This window comes from Emiliania huxleyi, assembly GCF_000372725.1.
Source record: "Emiliania huxleyi CCMP1516 unplaced genomic scaffold EMIHUscaffold_40, whole genome shotgun sequence".
Lineage (NCBI taxonomy): Eukaryota > Haptophyta > Isochrysidales > Noelaerhabdaceae > Emiliania > Emiliania huxleyi.
In genome coordinates, this window is record NW_005198965.1 from 496,723 (window position 1) to 509,776 (window position 13,054).

The following is a 13,054-nucleotide window of genomic DNA, read 5'->3' on the forward strand; positions in this document are numbered from 1 at the left end:
GGGCGGGCGCACACACATGAGGCGTATCCGTGTACGTACGTGGTGGAGTACAGTGTGGTGTGTCCGTTAGGGAGAGGGGTGTTCTCTAGGCCCCTAAGGGCCCTACGCGCGGCGTGAGAGCTCGGAAGCGAGCTTTGCACGGCGATCGAGGATGGCGCGGTTCACCCCTGCGCTTGTCAGGTCTCACGCCCAAGCAAATGCGGATAGCCAAAGCAAGCGAAATCAATGTGGAGCAGCTCATCAAGCGCCGCACGCAGCGGCACGTCCTCCTCCAGCAATGCACGCAGGGCGCTCCTACGGCCACTCTTAGCAAGGGACGACTCATGCTGTCCGAGGCTGTTGATGAGCGCACTGTACGGCGGCGCAAAGCCGCCAGTGCGCCGCGACAGTTCATCCCAGTCGGAAACAAGTCTCTCGACGCGACCGACGAACGTCATACGGTCGCCGTATGCACGCAGTGCGCCCGCTTCCGCGTGATGGAGCCGATGGAGGCTCAACCTCGCCACATGCCTTGCAGAGAAGAGTCTCGGCAAGTCTACGTCAAGAAGAGCGATGACGAATTCGCGAGCAAGGCCGGTGGAATTCGTTATGTTACGCGGAAGACAAGCATCAGCAGACTGGCTGCACCACTCCTGCGTTTCGCCCTTTTTCCTAGGATCGCGTAGGCAGCACATCTTGTGTGTGTAGAGCGTTGCCTCATCATAGCCAGAGAGGAACCGCTCCATCGGCTCGCGTACAAAGGCAAAATACGTTCCACGCACGCCAAGCGCCGCCTCCGGCCGAGAGAGCTTGGATGACGAAGTTGGAAGCAGCTCGAATCTCTTCGGCTTCGCTCTGCCACGCAGTTGCGGGTGGGGGACTTCAAGTGCGCGCTCGGGTGTGATGATGCGAGCGTGCGACACATCAGGGGCGAGTGAGCCCTCCGGCGACACGAAGGCGTGGTCGAGGTCGTTGTAGCGGAATGCGGATGAATGTACCCGCGCACTTATAGATATCGACGAAAGCGAGCACCACGTTGCCAGTCTGGTTGAGACTATTGCGGCGGCTCCACACCATTGTTTCGTGCCCACCCTGGCTTGTGTAGAACTCTCGCATGAAATGAAGCTCTTCTCTGGATCGCTTGCGCTTCCAAGGTGGACAAGACGAGCGGCAGCTCGAGCATACTCCCACTGTGCAAGCACCCAACGACACTAGAAGAAAGAATTTTGGCCGCCTCCCATACTTTAACAGGGCCGAACCCGCTTTTTTTTCTGCGTGTTGTCAAATCACAGCAAAAACGCCGAATGGTGGAGTCGGCGTTGTCGACTCGTTCTATCTATCTATACAGTCGAGCTCTTCCTTCGAGCGCAAAACATGGGAAGGGGGGGGGGGGGGGGGCAAAGGCTTCCCAACATGCTAGGGGGGGGGGTCCCCAGCGCCTGCACCACATGCTGGGGGGGGATGGGGCGTGGAGAGAAGGGCGCCCCCCTCCCTGGAAGCGATGTCCGCCTGCTCCGGACGCTGGAGGATCGTTCGACCTATCTTTCTGTGGCGAGCGCGGCGGAAGCTAGCGCCGGCAGCAGGCCGGTCCTGTAGAGACTTCGAGCCGGGAGACACCTTTGTCATCCCGGCGCAGGCTGCACGTCAATGACGGTGAAGGTCGCGTCGTCGACGCGCAAGGTCTGCACCCCTTCCGGGGTCGGCTCGAGGTAGGTGAGGGGCGGGAAGAGGTACTCCTCCTCGGCGGGGAAGGCGGAGAGGAAGGAGATCGCGGGCCCGCGCACCATGAAGTTCTTGGCATCAATGCGGAGAAGCAGCGGGTTCTGCGCGCGCGTCGGATGTGCGTGAAAAGGACGGCATACGTGATTTGGGGGGGGGGGGGTCAGTGTATCGCGGCGAGGGCGCCTCGGACGCCGCGTATTGCATCGCCACCTTGAGGCTCCGGGTGGTGGACATCGGAGCCAGCTCGGTGCCTCCGCGGCCTTGCTGGAGGAAGTTGTCCTGGACCTGAGGGGCGCATGGGAGGGGCTGCGCTGACAGACTGAGCGCAATGTGTTGGGGGGCCAGTCGGACGCACGCCTGCATGCCCTTCATGCCACGGTAGAGGGTGACAGACACGTTTGCCCAACTCTGCTGTGCTGCGACGACTCGCAGAAAGCCGAGGGCCTCTTTGATGAACGCTACCGTGACCGGCAGCGGATGCGGCCGCCCTGCCCTGTAGCGAGCCTAGATAGCGAGAATTCGGATGTGCTAGAGAGGCGAATGGCGGTTGGGTGCAGGGGTCGGAGGGTTCGCTCTCCTGGTCGCGCAAGCCGTTGTTGATGGTGGCGAAAGCCGCGGTGGTGTAGAAGCGCAGCGCCGCCACGTGCGCCTCGCCCAGCCCGGCGAGCAGCGCGTCCTTGTGGGCGACGAAATCGCTGAGCCGCATGCCCCGCCCCTCCGCAGTCAGACGGCTAGGCAACACGCAGCCGTCCTCGTCGCAGTCGCGCTTCAAGCCGCTCTGGAAGGCTTTGTCGCTGCTGCCAGCCTCCTTGTCGAGCACGTAGGAGAGGCACTCCTTGTCTTCCTCGGTGCCATTGCGCGCAACCTCCTCCCGGATCGCCTGCAGCCCGAGATTCATGCCGTCGCGAACCTCCGTGTCTCTGACGCACAAGTAGTGCGCGACGCCCCGCGCTGCCTATGTGATAGGGCGTCAGAGGCCGGTGAAGGAGGATAAAGGGGCATGTGGGCATGCATGCGCGAGCGCGGGCACCTGCTCCGGCCGCCCAAATATCAGGTCCTTGGCCTCAAAGCGAACATCGCCGCTTGGGTCTCGCAGCTGACTGTACCTCCCTTCCAGTTCGTCCGCCGCAGCGAACATCGCCTTGTGCAACTCGTTCTTGGCGTTGGCGCGCGCCTCCATCGACTCGCGTGATTTGATGCTTCGAGCCAGTTCGCGCGGGGAGAGCTGCTCCGAGGGGCCCCAGTTCTCCTCATCGAACGAGCGCTCGCGACTCGACGTGTGCGCTCGGGCTTTAATGCGGCGGCGGCGGAGGAGGACGAGGCACAGTAGGATGAGCAGGGCGAACCCCGCGCCGGCGCCTCCCACAATGGGGCTGATGGACGAGGGCGAGGCCGACGGCGATGCGGAGAATTTGGACGGAGGCGGCGGTGCGGACGGAGGCGACGGTGCGGACGGAGGCGGCGGCGACGGCGAGGCGGACGGTGGCGGCGGCGACGGTGAGGTGGAGGGAGGCGGCGGCGAGGGCGAGGCAGAGGGCGGCGGCGGCGACGGCGGCGGCGACGGCGGTGAGGAGGGCGGGTGGGGCGGCGACGGCGGCGACGGCGAACGAGGAGGTGGAGGAGGCGCGAGAGGTGGAGGAGGGGCAGGAGGCGCGACGGGTGGCGGCGGAGGCGGCGGCGGCGGAGAGGGCGGCGATGGAGGCGACGGCGACGGCGGCGGTAGGGGCGGCGAGGGCGGCGGGGGCGGCTGCGAGGGCGGCGCAGGAGGTGGCGGCGGCGGCGGCGAAGGCGGCGGCGGGGAACTTGGCGGCGGCGGCGGCGAGGGCGGCAACGGCGGGGTAGACGGCGGGGACGGCGACGGCGGCGGCGACGGCGGGGACGGCGACGGCGGCGGCGACGGCGGCGGTGACGGCGGCGGCGAGGCCTGGCACGCGGCCCGAGCTTCGGTGTAATGACCATAGTTCGCAGAGTAGCAGCCAAAATAATGGCAGTTGACCCCGTAGCACGTGGCAGTGCAGCCATTGACTTGGCAGGCCAGATAACTGCCGTCGTCGTAGCAAAAGCAAGGAGGAGGAGGAGGCGCGACGGGTGGAGGAGGGGGAGGAGGGGCGATGGGCGGCGGCGGAGGCGGCGGCGGCGGAGAGGGCGAGGTAGAGGGCGGCGGCGGAGCCGGCGGCGGCGGCGAGGGCGATGTCGAGGGCGGCGGAGGGGCGGGTGGCGGCGGCGAGGGCGATGTCGAGGGCGGCGGCGGAGACGGTGGCGGCGGCGAGGGCGAGGTGGAGGGCGGCGGCGGGGCTGGTGGCGGCGGCGAGGGCGACGGCGACGGCGGCGGTAGGGGCGGCGAGGGCGGCGGGGGCGGCTGCGAGGGCGGCGCAGGAGGTGGCGGCGGCGGCGGCGAAGGCGGCGGCGGGGAACTTGGCGGCGGCGGCGGCGAGGGCGGCAACGGCGGGGTAGACGGCGGGGACGGCGACGGCGGCGGCGACGGCGGGGACGGCGACGGCGGCGGCGACGGCGGCGGTGACGGCGGCGGCGAGGCCTGGCACGCGGCCTGAGCTTCGGTGTAATCACCATAGTTCGCAGAGTAGCAGCCATAAGAATGGCAGCTGTTTCCGTAGCACGTGGCAGTGCAGCCATTGACTCGGCAGGCCAGATAACTGCCGTGGTCGTAGCAAAAGCAAGGAGGTGGAGGAGGCGCGACGGGTGGAGGAGGGGCAGGAGGCGCGACGGGTGACGGCGGAGGCGGCGGCGGCGGAGAGGGCGGCGATGGAGGCGACGGCGACGGCGGCGGTAGGGGCGGCGAGGGCGGCGGGGGCGGCTGCGAGGGCGGCGCAGGAGGTGGCGGCGGCGGCGGCGAAGGCGGCGGCGGGGAACTTGGCGGCGGCGGCGGCGAGGGCGGCAACGGCGGGGTAGACGGCGGGGACGGCGACGGCGGCGACGGCGGCGGGGACGGCGACGGCGGCGGCGACGGCGGCGGTGACGGCGGCGGCGAGGCCTGGCACGCGGCCTGAGCTTCGGTGTAATCACCGTAGTTCGCAGAGTAGCAGCCATAAGAATGGCAGCTGTTTCCGTAGCACGTGGCAGTGCAGCCATTGACTCGGCAGGCCAGATAACTGCCGTGGTCGTAGCAAAAGCAAGTCTGCGTTATCGCGAGGTCGAGACCGGCGGCGCAGGGGAGCGTGATGGCTAGCAACGTGAAAGCGCCCACGATCGGAGGGAGTTGGCCGTGCGAGTAGTGCGAGTAGTAGGCGAAAGCCTTGGTGCTCACCCCGCTGACCGCGATGACGCAGCAGACGCAGAGCAGGTTGAGCCAGCAAAGATTGGGCCAGTAGAACCAGCCGCAGGCAGAGCCTTCCGGCGTGGCCGCCTCGATGTACGCGCTGTCCATGTCCGTGTCAGCCAGGGCGAGGCCGTATGGGTAAGAGTTCCCGGAGCCAGACCAGCCGACCTCAGGTGTGCACGCCGACTCGAAGATACCGTAGCAGGTGAGAGGACCGGACGGTGGCGACGGCGAGGACGATGGCGGCGACGGCAGCGAGAGCGGCGGCGGCGGCCCCGGCAGTGGCAGTGGAGCTACTGTTGTGATGTCGAGGATCGGCGGCAGGAACTTGACGAGGATCGCGGCAGTCGAGCCGCCCGTGCTGAGTACCGCAAGGAACGCGAAGAAGATGCTGAGCAGGCGGAGGCGATCGGTGCTGGCCAGCATGCAAAACCAGCGCATGCAAAACCAGGCGATCGGTGCTGGCCAGCACGCAAGGAGGGAGGGGAACGCAGGAACTGCCGAGATCATTGCCACTGATCGTTCCATCGTTCCCCCCCCCTGGATTCTTTGTTGGTAGAGTACATCCGGACCCAGTACCCGAACCCATGTGACCCCGTAAGTCGTACAGCCCGAAATTGGCCTTGTTCGAACCGCAAGAGTGTGCTCTGCCACCCCCCGCCCGGTCCGCGCAAGATCTTGTTGGTTTTCAAAAATCTCTCTCCCGGTCCGCCACACGCCGTGAAAATACTTTTTCAGTGCTGTCAGGTTTGCTGTCAGGTTTGGGTCAGCACAGTTCTGAGACAGGGCGTGGAGTCGGCCTACACACAAAAGGGGGGCAGAGATAGATTTCCTTCTAGAGAGAGAGATTTTTGAAGACCAACAAGAAATCACGACTTCACAGTGATCTCTCCTTCTACTACTACGAAAAGAAGTACAGGGCCCGAGGTAAACAGATGCGCAGCCATGTCGTCCACCTTGTGCAAGGGTGTGTACCTTGAATACTGTTAGCTCCGAGTAGAGGGGGCGTTCTGCAGTTAAGGGGAAACCCGGTACACGGAACTAACCCTCGGAGACCCGTGTTTACTTTACGGCCCTTTCCCTGCGAACGCGCACCCCCCAGGGCTAGGGCTCTCTTGCCCGCAACCCGATCCCGATCATCCGGCCCGCTGGGTGCGCTCCTCAGCTCCCCGGCCCTGGATGTGAGGTTAATGACTGCACTCCAAGTGCTCCAAGTGCTGGCACCTCCGTGCGAGCATGCTCCGCCTGCGGCGAGGAACTGGCGCTGCTGCAGGCTCGGCGAGCGGCTGACGGCGATCCGAAACGAAGGCGAGAATTTTACAACCCAACTCCCTTGCACAACACTGGGCTCGGGACTGACTCGCACTGGCACTAACACGAAGGCAAGAAACGCTGCCCCTTGGGTGTTGCCCCAATTGCCCCCCCCCGAGTCGCCAATTGCTCCGCCCCTTTGAGTCAAGGTTCAAGTGCTCCGCACTCTTCCCCCAAATGATCATTAATAAGATATAAACAACGCCGCGCTGCAGTTGAGGCTACCTGCCAAAACCTTAATAGCTGACGTCGGTAGACGGTACTGCGTACATGTACTCTACTCTGAGAAAGAGAGCGCCGGAAGGTGCGACGTGCGCTGCGCGGTGCGCTGTGTAAACTCAGCGCGCGCCGGCGCTAAGGCGCCGGGGAGGAGCGGCCTCCCAGCACGCTCTCCACCCCCTCCTTTGCCGGTTTGAGCAGGGAGTCGAGCGCCTGTTGTCGGGCGGCAAGTACGCGTGAGGGATGTGCCCGTGGGCGGCGTGGCGGCTGGAGCGAAGGGGGCGGGGTGCCGCCGCCGGGGCACCGCGCGAGAGGGCGACGGTGCGGAAGCGCGCGAGCCACGACCGCAGCACGAGCGAGAGGCGGCGCGCCTGAGTCGCAGAGGCGCGAGCGTGAGGGCGAGCGCAGGCGGCAGGGGCGCGCGGCCGGCGGCGCACCGCGGCGACGCACGAGGCGGCGGCGGTCGCGTGCGGCGACTGCGCGGCGGCAGGCGGCGGCGGCGGCGGCTTGGGCAGCCGCTCAACGCGCGCGACGCGGCCGCCGCGCTTGGTGTATCGCGCGCCCGACCAGACAACGGAGCGGCCGAGCACGCCGTGCGCGGCAAAGACGGGGCAGAGAGTCGTGTAGAGGAGCCAGCCAAGCGGCGCGAGGAGGAGCGAGCCGCGCCCCTCGCGCCGGAGCCGCTCGACGGCGTCGCTCGACGTGGCGGCGATGACGGCGGCCTAGGGGCGGGGGGAGGCCTCCTCGGGGGAGGGTCGGGGAAGGGGCGCGCTCCGCGGTGGCGGCGGGTGGTAGCCGCCTGCGCGCGCGTGATGGCCCACGCGCCCGCGCCGCAGCAGAGGGCGGCGGCGGCGAGCAGGCTGAGCGAGGCGAGGTCGGGCCGCGCGAGAAGCAGCGCGCAGGGCCCGCCGGGCGCGCCCCGCGCCGCGGCGGCGGAGGAGGCGCCCCCGTGCGAGAGGAGCCGGAAGAGCTGCCACGCGACCGAGGGTGCGGCGGCGGCGGAGAAGGCGCCGCCGAGCCCCATCAGCGAGGCGAGCGCGTAGCTGCAGGCGAGCGGTGGGGCCACGTCAACGGAGGGGAGGCCACGGGAGCACTCGGCCGGGCCAAAGGTGCGAGAGCAGGGCGGGAGAGCAGGGCGGGAGAGCAGGGCGGCGGGAGGTGTCTCGGAAGCGTCCCTCGCCTCTCGAGGCGGAGCCGGTGGGCTTGTATGCGCGGCTCGTCTGGCGACGGCTGGGGGTAGGTGTCGAGCACGAAGAACTGGCGGTGGAAGAAGTTGTAGAGCTGGCTCGGCGAGCGGAAGTCGACCAGGTTGAGGAAGAGCAGCGGCGGGTTGGCGATGCGGCGGCGCTGCTTGCGCGCGACGGCGGTGATGATCCAGTCGTCCGAGTAGCCGCGGTTCTTCCAGTGCGCCATCACGCCGCCCGGCACGGACTCGAGCAGGTCGGCGCGCCTGTCCACGAGCTGGAGGTGTGAGGAGACGGTGCGGAGGGGCGAGGCGGGCTCCAGCCGCGCCGCATCAGGCAGCAGCCGCCCCACGCGTGCGACCCCTCGCCGCCCGCCACGGAGATCTCGAGGATGAGGCGGTACACGCACGCCGCGTGCGCGAGCACCGTCCAGCGGCCCGGCGCGTCGCACGAGAAGCCCGAGGCGGCGAGCGCGTTCGGGTCCGAGAGCAGCTCGTGCGCAAGCAAGTTGACGGCGCCTGGAGAGACGCGTCCCAGCAGCCGTCACGCACGCGTCGCGACAGCTGTCACGCACCGTGTCTGGGACGCTGGCTCGTGCGCCACCAGCCCGACGGCGCTGCTCAAGAGGGTCGGCGAGGTGAGGCGATCGCACCAGCAGCCCGCCTCGGACCCTCTCGGACCTCTCAGGCCCTCCTTCTCGGCTCCTCCCTCGCCTGGCGCGAGCAGCATGTCGTCGTCGAGCATCAGCACGAGCTCGGACTGCTCGCCGATGCGCTCGACGGCGTGGATGAGGTTGTGCAGCTTCTGGCTCGTCCCCACCGCCAGGCCCGCCACCAGCACGCGCACGTTCTCCGTCGGCAGCGAGCCGCTCGCCTGCAGCTGCTTTACGAGCGAGTAGGCCTCGTCCTCCTCCTCCTGGACGACAAAGAGGAAGGAGACGGGCCCGGCGTAGCCGTGGCTGCAGCACTGCGCGCGCCAGTTGGCCGCGCTCTGCGCGTGCGCACCCTTGACCGGCAGCACCACGCACAGCGGCGGAGCCGAATCGCCCAGCGCCCGCGAGGCGTCGGAAAGCATCGCGGGCAGCGCCCGCGCCGATCGCCGCCGCAGGCGCGCCGCGTGCAGCCAGAGCAGGCCGAATGCGGCGTACGCGGCGGCGTGGGCTACGTTGAGGTACACTGCGGAGCTCGGCGATTCCATCGTTCGGCGCCGACGAGGGTCCTTGGCCACGGAGAGAACCCGCCGTCGTGCCTTTATCTTCTCTTGCCGTACCCGTAGGCGGACTATAGGGTTTGCGTTGAGCTAATCCAACACTAGGAGGGCCAATGAAAAAAGAAACTCGGTTTAGGTAACGTTGGTTGGGCCTCATTGCCGAGCTCACAGATCGCAGCCCCATCCAGCTTTTGCCCTCGTTCTCTGCCCCGCTGCGAGTCTCGCTCGATGAAGCTGGAGCCGCTGCTCCCTCCGTCGACCCTTGAGGAGGCCCTCCAACCGTGCGACAACGCTGCGTCCATCATCACTTCGGCGGCGGCGCCGTTTGTCGTTGTGCACGTCAACGACTTTTTCTGCAAGGCGTCCGGGCTGGAGGCCGAGGACGCGCTCGGCAAGGACTGCTCGGCGGTGCCGGGGCGCGGCACATGCCGCGGCACCCTCGCCATGCTCCGCCAGGCGCTGCAGCTCGGCCGTGCCCACTTTTCGGTCGGCCTGCTCAACTACACGCAACGAGGCAGGCCATTCATGTCGACGCTGCGCGTGGTGCCGCTGCTCGGCGAGGGCGGAGACCCGGCGCACTTTCTCGCGACTGTCACCTCCCACTTCCTCAACGGCGGCGGCCCCGTCCCGCCCTCAGTCCAGCTCCATGCCGAGCCGGTGCGGCCAGCACCCTCCCGCGCCTCCCGCCGCCTCGCCGCCGCCCAGCCCCGCCTCGCCCTACATCCGCCCGCCTCCTCCGTTTTTTGGGCCGCATGGCTGCGCGTCTCCTCTGCGGCGGCTGCCTTGCGCTCCTGTAAACACCTCCGCCTTCCCAAGCCCGGCTCGCCCCCACCGCCCCCCTCGCCGGCCGTCACTTTTGCCTGGCCCGCCCCCGTCACCCGACTCCGTTCTGCTCCAGGCGCCGACTGCCGCGCTAAACAGCCTCGCCGCGCCAGCCGTGGCGGCGATGCAGGTGCAGGAGCAGGCGGCGCGCGCCATCTCGGCCGCCGGGCTGGCAGAGCGAGCTAACGACGGCGCGCGCTCTATTCCCGCCGCCGCCCCTGCGCGCTCCCCCCCCCTCCCCTCCCTTCTACCTCCCCGCGGCTCCGTCCTCCCCGGCACTTCGACCTCTGAGCCCGCTTCTCCTCCGCGGGCAGGCTCCTCCGCCACCTCCTCCACCGCCTACCCAAACAGCGACGACGGCTCCTCGCCTGGAACAGACATCCTCTCCCTCGACGGGAGCAGCAGCGGCGGCGGCGGCAGCGCCGCTGGCAGCGTCAACGGCAGCAGCAGCAGCGGCGGCGGCAGCAGCAGCGGCAGCGGCAACAGTGGCGGCTCCGGCGGGCGTGTCCCCCCCTTTCTGACCAAGCTGTCCGAGATCCTGACGTATGAGCCGCGGGAGCTGGTGAGCTGCCCCCCCGACAGAGGAGAGACAGTCACGGCCCCCCCTCTTCCCCCCCCCCCCCACCTCTCTCCCCCCCTCTCCCCCCTCTCCCCAGCGGCACCGAGCGCGCGCCTGCACCCGATCTCAGGCGAGCCTGGACGCGGGCGGCTCCTCCTTCCTCATCCACGACGCCGCCCGCTTCGCCCGCGAAGTGCTCCCTCGCTACTTCAAGCACAACAAGCTCGGCTCGTTTTCGCAGCAGCTGCACACCTACGGCTTCCGGCGAAAGCAAGGGCACGCGGACAACACGCTCGCCTTCACGCACGAGCTGTACGCGGGCGACCCCTCCCCCGCCGCATTCCTCGAGTGGATCCGAAAGGGCGGCGCGCACGCCCTGGCCAAGCGAGACAAGGCGCCGCCTTACCCCGCGGCTGCGGCGGCGGCGGCTCCGGTGGCAAACGCGCCGCCCGCGCTGCTGCAAGGGCTGGCGGCGCTGCAGGAGGGGACGCGCAAGCTGGCGCTGAGCTTCCAGCAGGCCAAGAGCGCCGAGACGCTCCAGCTGCGCGCCGTCCTCGTCGAGCTCGTGCGGCGCGGCTGCATCACAAACGAGCAGGCGCCGCCCCTTTCCCCCCCCTTTCCCCACCCCCCCCCCCACCACCCTCCCCCGCCCTCCCCCGCCCTCCCCAGCCCTCTTCAACCCCCCCCCCCCCCCTCCCCCTTGCAGGCCTGCCGCGTCGGCACCATCCACCCGCACGGCGGCGGAGGCACAGACGGCGGCGCCGCCCCCTCGCCGCCCATCCCGGACGTGCTCTCCACGCCGTCCACCACCGCCGCCGTCGGGGGGCGCTTCGGCGGCTGGGGCGGCGTGCTGGGCGGGTTGCCCCTCAAGGCGAGCCGCAGCCTCTCCGCCGACGGCTTGCTCGCCCAGCTCGACGCGCTCGAGACGGGGCTGCCGCCTCTCTCTGCAGAGGGCGGAGGCGGCGGCGGCGGCCCCCCTGATCTGCCGATGCGGGAGGCGGTGTCGCTGAGCGGGCTGCGGATGGAGAAGGCGCGCGCCTCGCGAGCCGCGGGGGGCGGGCCGCCAAGGGGCCCCTCCTCCCACCCCCGCGTGCCACCCCCTCCTTCCACCCCTCCTTGCACCCCTGTGCCCTCGCAGGCCCCGTCGGACCTTAAGGGCGACGAGGCGCTCGAGCTGTTTGCAGACGTCTCCGCAAAGTCGCCTCACCTGGGCGGCCTCGCGGGCCTGTCCTCGCTCGTCCCGCCCTTTGGCGAGGACGCTGGCGGCGCGAGCGCCGGCGGCCAGCTGCCGGGCATCTCCTCCATGCTGCCGCCCGCCGCGCGCCACCCGCAGCCGTACCCGGTCTGCTCGCCGTCGTGCCATGCACCGCTCACCGCCGCCGCCGCAAGCTGCCTCTCGCCCCTCTCGCCGCTCGACCGGGCCGAGGCGCTCGCGCCGGAGCACCCCGCCGCCTTTTGGCGGGAGCGGCTTTCTGCGAGCGCCGACCCTGTCCAGCCGCGGATGGTGGCATCAGGCGAGCCCCTTCCCTCCCTCTCACCACCCCGACTCCCACCCGACCCAAACCCCGAGAACCCCCCTCCCCTACCCCTCCGCACGCCGCGTCCTCAGAGCCCCACGCCCCCAGCCCTGTCCCCCAGCCCTCGCCCCCGTCCCCCCCCGACCCGCAGGCCCCGCCGTCAAGTGCGAGCCGCCGCCCGACATCGACCGGCCCGCCAAGCGGCTCTGCACGCCTCCCCCAGAGCCGCCCGCCGCCGTCGCCGCCACCGTCGCGACCCTCTAGCCTCTCACTGCGCGCCGCCTCGAGCCGTGCCGGCGTGCTGCCATTTTTGTTCGCGAGTTCATGTCCCCATTTGGCCTTGGGCTGACCGCGTCTCCGCCAGCTGCGCGGCGCGCTGGCGGCTGTACGCGGCACCTCTTGGCGTCCCCTGCGTTGCTGCCTCTCGTACGTCCATGTGGAGATTGGCCCCGCACGTGTCCGTTGCTGCACGTTGGCCCGGCACGGGGGGCGGTCGCGGATCCCCCACGTTCCACCCCTCGCGATCCGCCCGCCTTCCCCGGTCTCTGTCTTGTCGCTCATTTTGGTTCATGAATGCATCCCTTGGTTGTGTGCTGAGGGAGTTGTCGATGATTGTATAGCCCTAGTTTATGTTAGAAGTGCCGGATGCCCGCCAGATTCACCGCGCCACGAGACCTCGCGATACGCAGTTAGCATGATCCCTGCAACGATGGAGCACGCGGATTGCACTGTGACGGCTGTTCGTACTCGGGCTGTTCGTACTCTCTCCTTGTCGTGCATGGCGTCGAGCATAAACTCCGAGCTCGCCCAGAGCGCAGACCTCTCGAAGGTAAACGGTGGTGACGCGCCCCTCCACCGCGCTGTGAGAGCGGCATGCGGAGAGCACGAGCCGTCGTTTGACGTGGACGGCGACAACGCAAGCCTTGCGGCCTGCCTCGACGCGGCCCTGGCCCGCTTCTCCGCGGCCGCGCTCGCAGCGGCTTTTCGCCTTCACAACCTGAAGGACGGCCAGACCCCGCTCCACCTCGCCGCCGCGAGAGGCAGCTTTCCCGTCTGCGAGGTGCTCCTGCAGCACGGCGCCCCGATTGACTCGTACACGCTCCGGCGCGCGGCCCTCCCCCACTTTTACGGCTGCACGCACAACTGTGGCTACTGGGTGGTGCGTGGCAGGGCGGGGCAACTCGAGCCTCTCAACAAGGCAACTGACCAGACCTGCCTGCATCTCGCCATCGACTATCTGGCCGAGGAGCAGAGC

The 13,054-nt window shown here is 68.9% G+C and overlaps 3 protein-coding genes across 3 annotated transcripts; 1 reads left to right on the forward strand and 2 right to left on the reverse strand.

Annotated features, from left to right (window-relative positions):
* Positions 1-176: 176 nt before the first annotated feature.
* On the reverse strand, positions 177-1,056 carry EMIHUDRAFT_209834 (hypothetical protein; the record flags this gene model as incomplete). The annotated part of the gene is made up of 3 exons (XM_005770208.1): positions 177-510; positions 628-834; positions 986-1,056. The coding sequence occupies 3 exons, from the start codon at positions 1,054-1,056 to the stop codon at positions 177-179; spliced, it is 612 nt and encodes a 203-aa protein (XP_005770265.1).
* Positions 1,057-6,467: 5,411 nt separating this feature from the next.
* On the reverse strand, positions 6,468-8,915 carry EMIHUDRAFT_436316 (hypothetical protein). The gene is made up of 6 exons (XM_005770209.1): positions 8,406-8,915; positions 8,021-8,210; positions 7,689-7,958; positions 7,308-7,551; positions 6,946-7,230; positions 6,468-6,879 (listed from the first exon to the last, which is right to left on the reverse strand). The coding sequence occupies exons 1-6, from the start codon at positions 8,887-8,889 to the stop codon at positions 6,628-6,630; spliced, it is 1,725 nt and encodes a 574-aa protein (XP_005770266.1). The 5' UTR covers positions 8,890-8,915; the 3' UTR covers positions 6,468-6,627.
* Positions 8,916-9,052: 137 nt separating this feature from the next.
* EMIHUDRAFT_436317 (hypothetical protein) lies at positions 9,053-12,454 on the forward strand. The gene is made up of 7 exons (XM_005770210.1): positions 9,053-9,558; positions 9,800-9,914; positions 10,038-10,285; positions 10,413-10,877; positions 10,989-11,312; positions 11,421-11,786; positions 11,951-12,454. The coding sequence occupies exons 1-7, from the start codon at positions 9,130-9,132 to the stop codon at positions 12,146-12,148; spliced, it is 2,145 nt and encodes a 714-aa protein (XP_005770267.1). The 5' UTR covers positions 9,053-9,129; the 3' UTR covers positions 12,149-12,454.
* Positions 12,455-13,054: the final 600 nt, after the last annotated feature.

Excerpts from the sequence above, each read along its gene's own strand:
- EMIHUDRAFT_436316 (XM_005770209.1), bottom strand. The coding sequence starts at position 8,889 with ATGGAATCGCCGAGCTCCGCAGTGTACCTCAACGTAGCCCACGCCGCC. Across the intron at positions 7,959-8,020 it reads GGCGGCTGCTGCCTGATGCG|GCGCGCCGACCTGCTCGAGT; the intron begins GCGCGGCTGGAG and ends GCTCGTGGACAG. Across the intron at positions 7,552-7,688 it reads CACCGGCTCCGCCTCGAGAG|CTACGCGCTCGCCTCGCTGA; the intron begins GCGAGGGACGCT and ends GCTCGCCTGCAG.
- EMIHUDRAFT_436317 (XM_005770210.1), top strand. The coding sequence starts at position 9,130 with ATGAAGCTGGAGCCGCTGCTCCCTCCGTCGACCCTTGAGGAGGCCCTC. Across the intron at positions 10,286-10,412 it reads CGTATGAGCCGCGGGAGCTG|GCGAGCCTGGACGCGGGCGG; the intron begins GTGAGCTGCCCC and ends ACCCGATCTCAG. Across the intron at positions 11,313-11,420 it reads GCGGGCTGCGGATGGAGAAG|GCCCCGTCGGACCTTAAGGG; the intron begins GCGCGCGCCTCG and ends GTGCCCTCGCAG.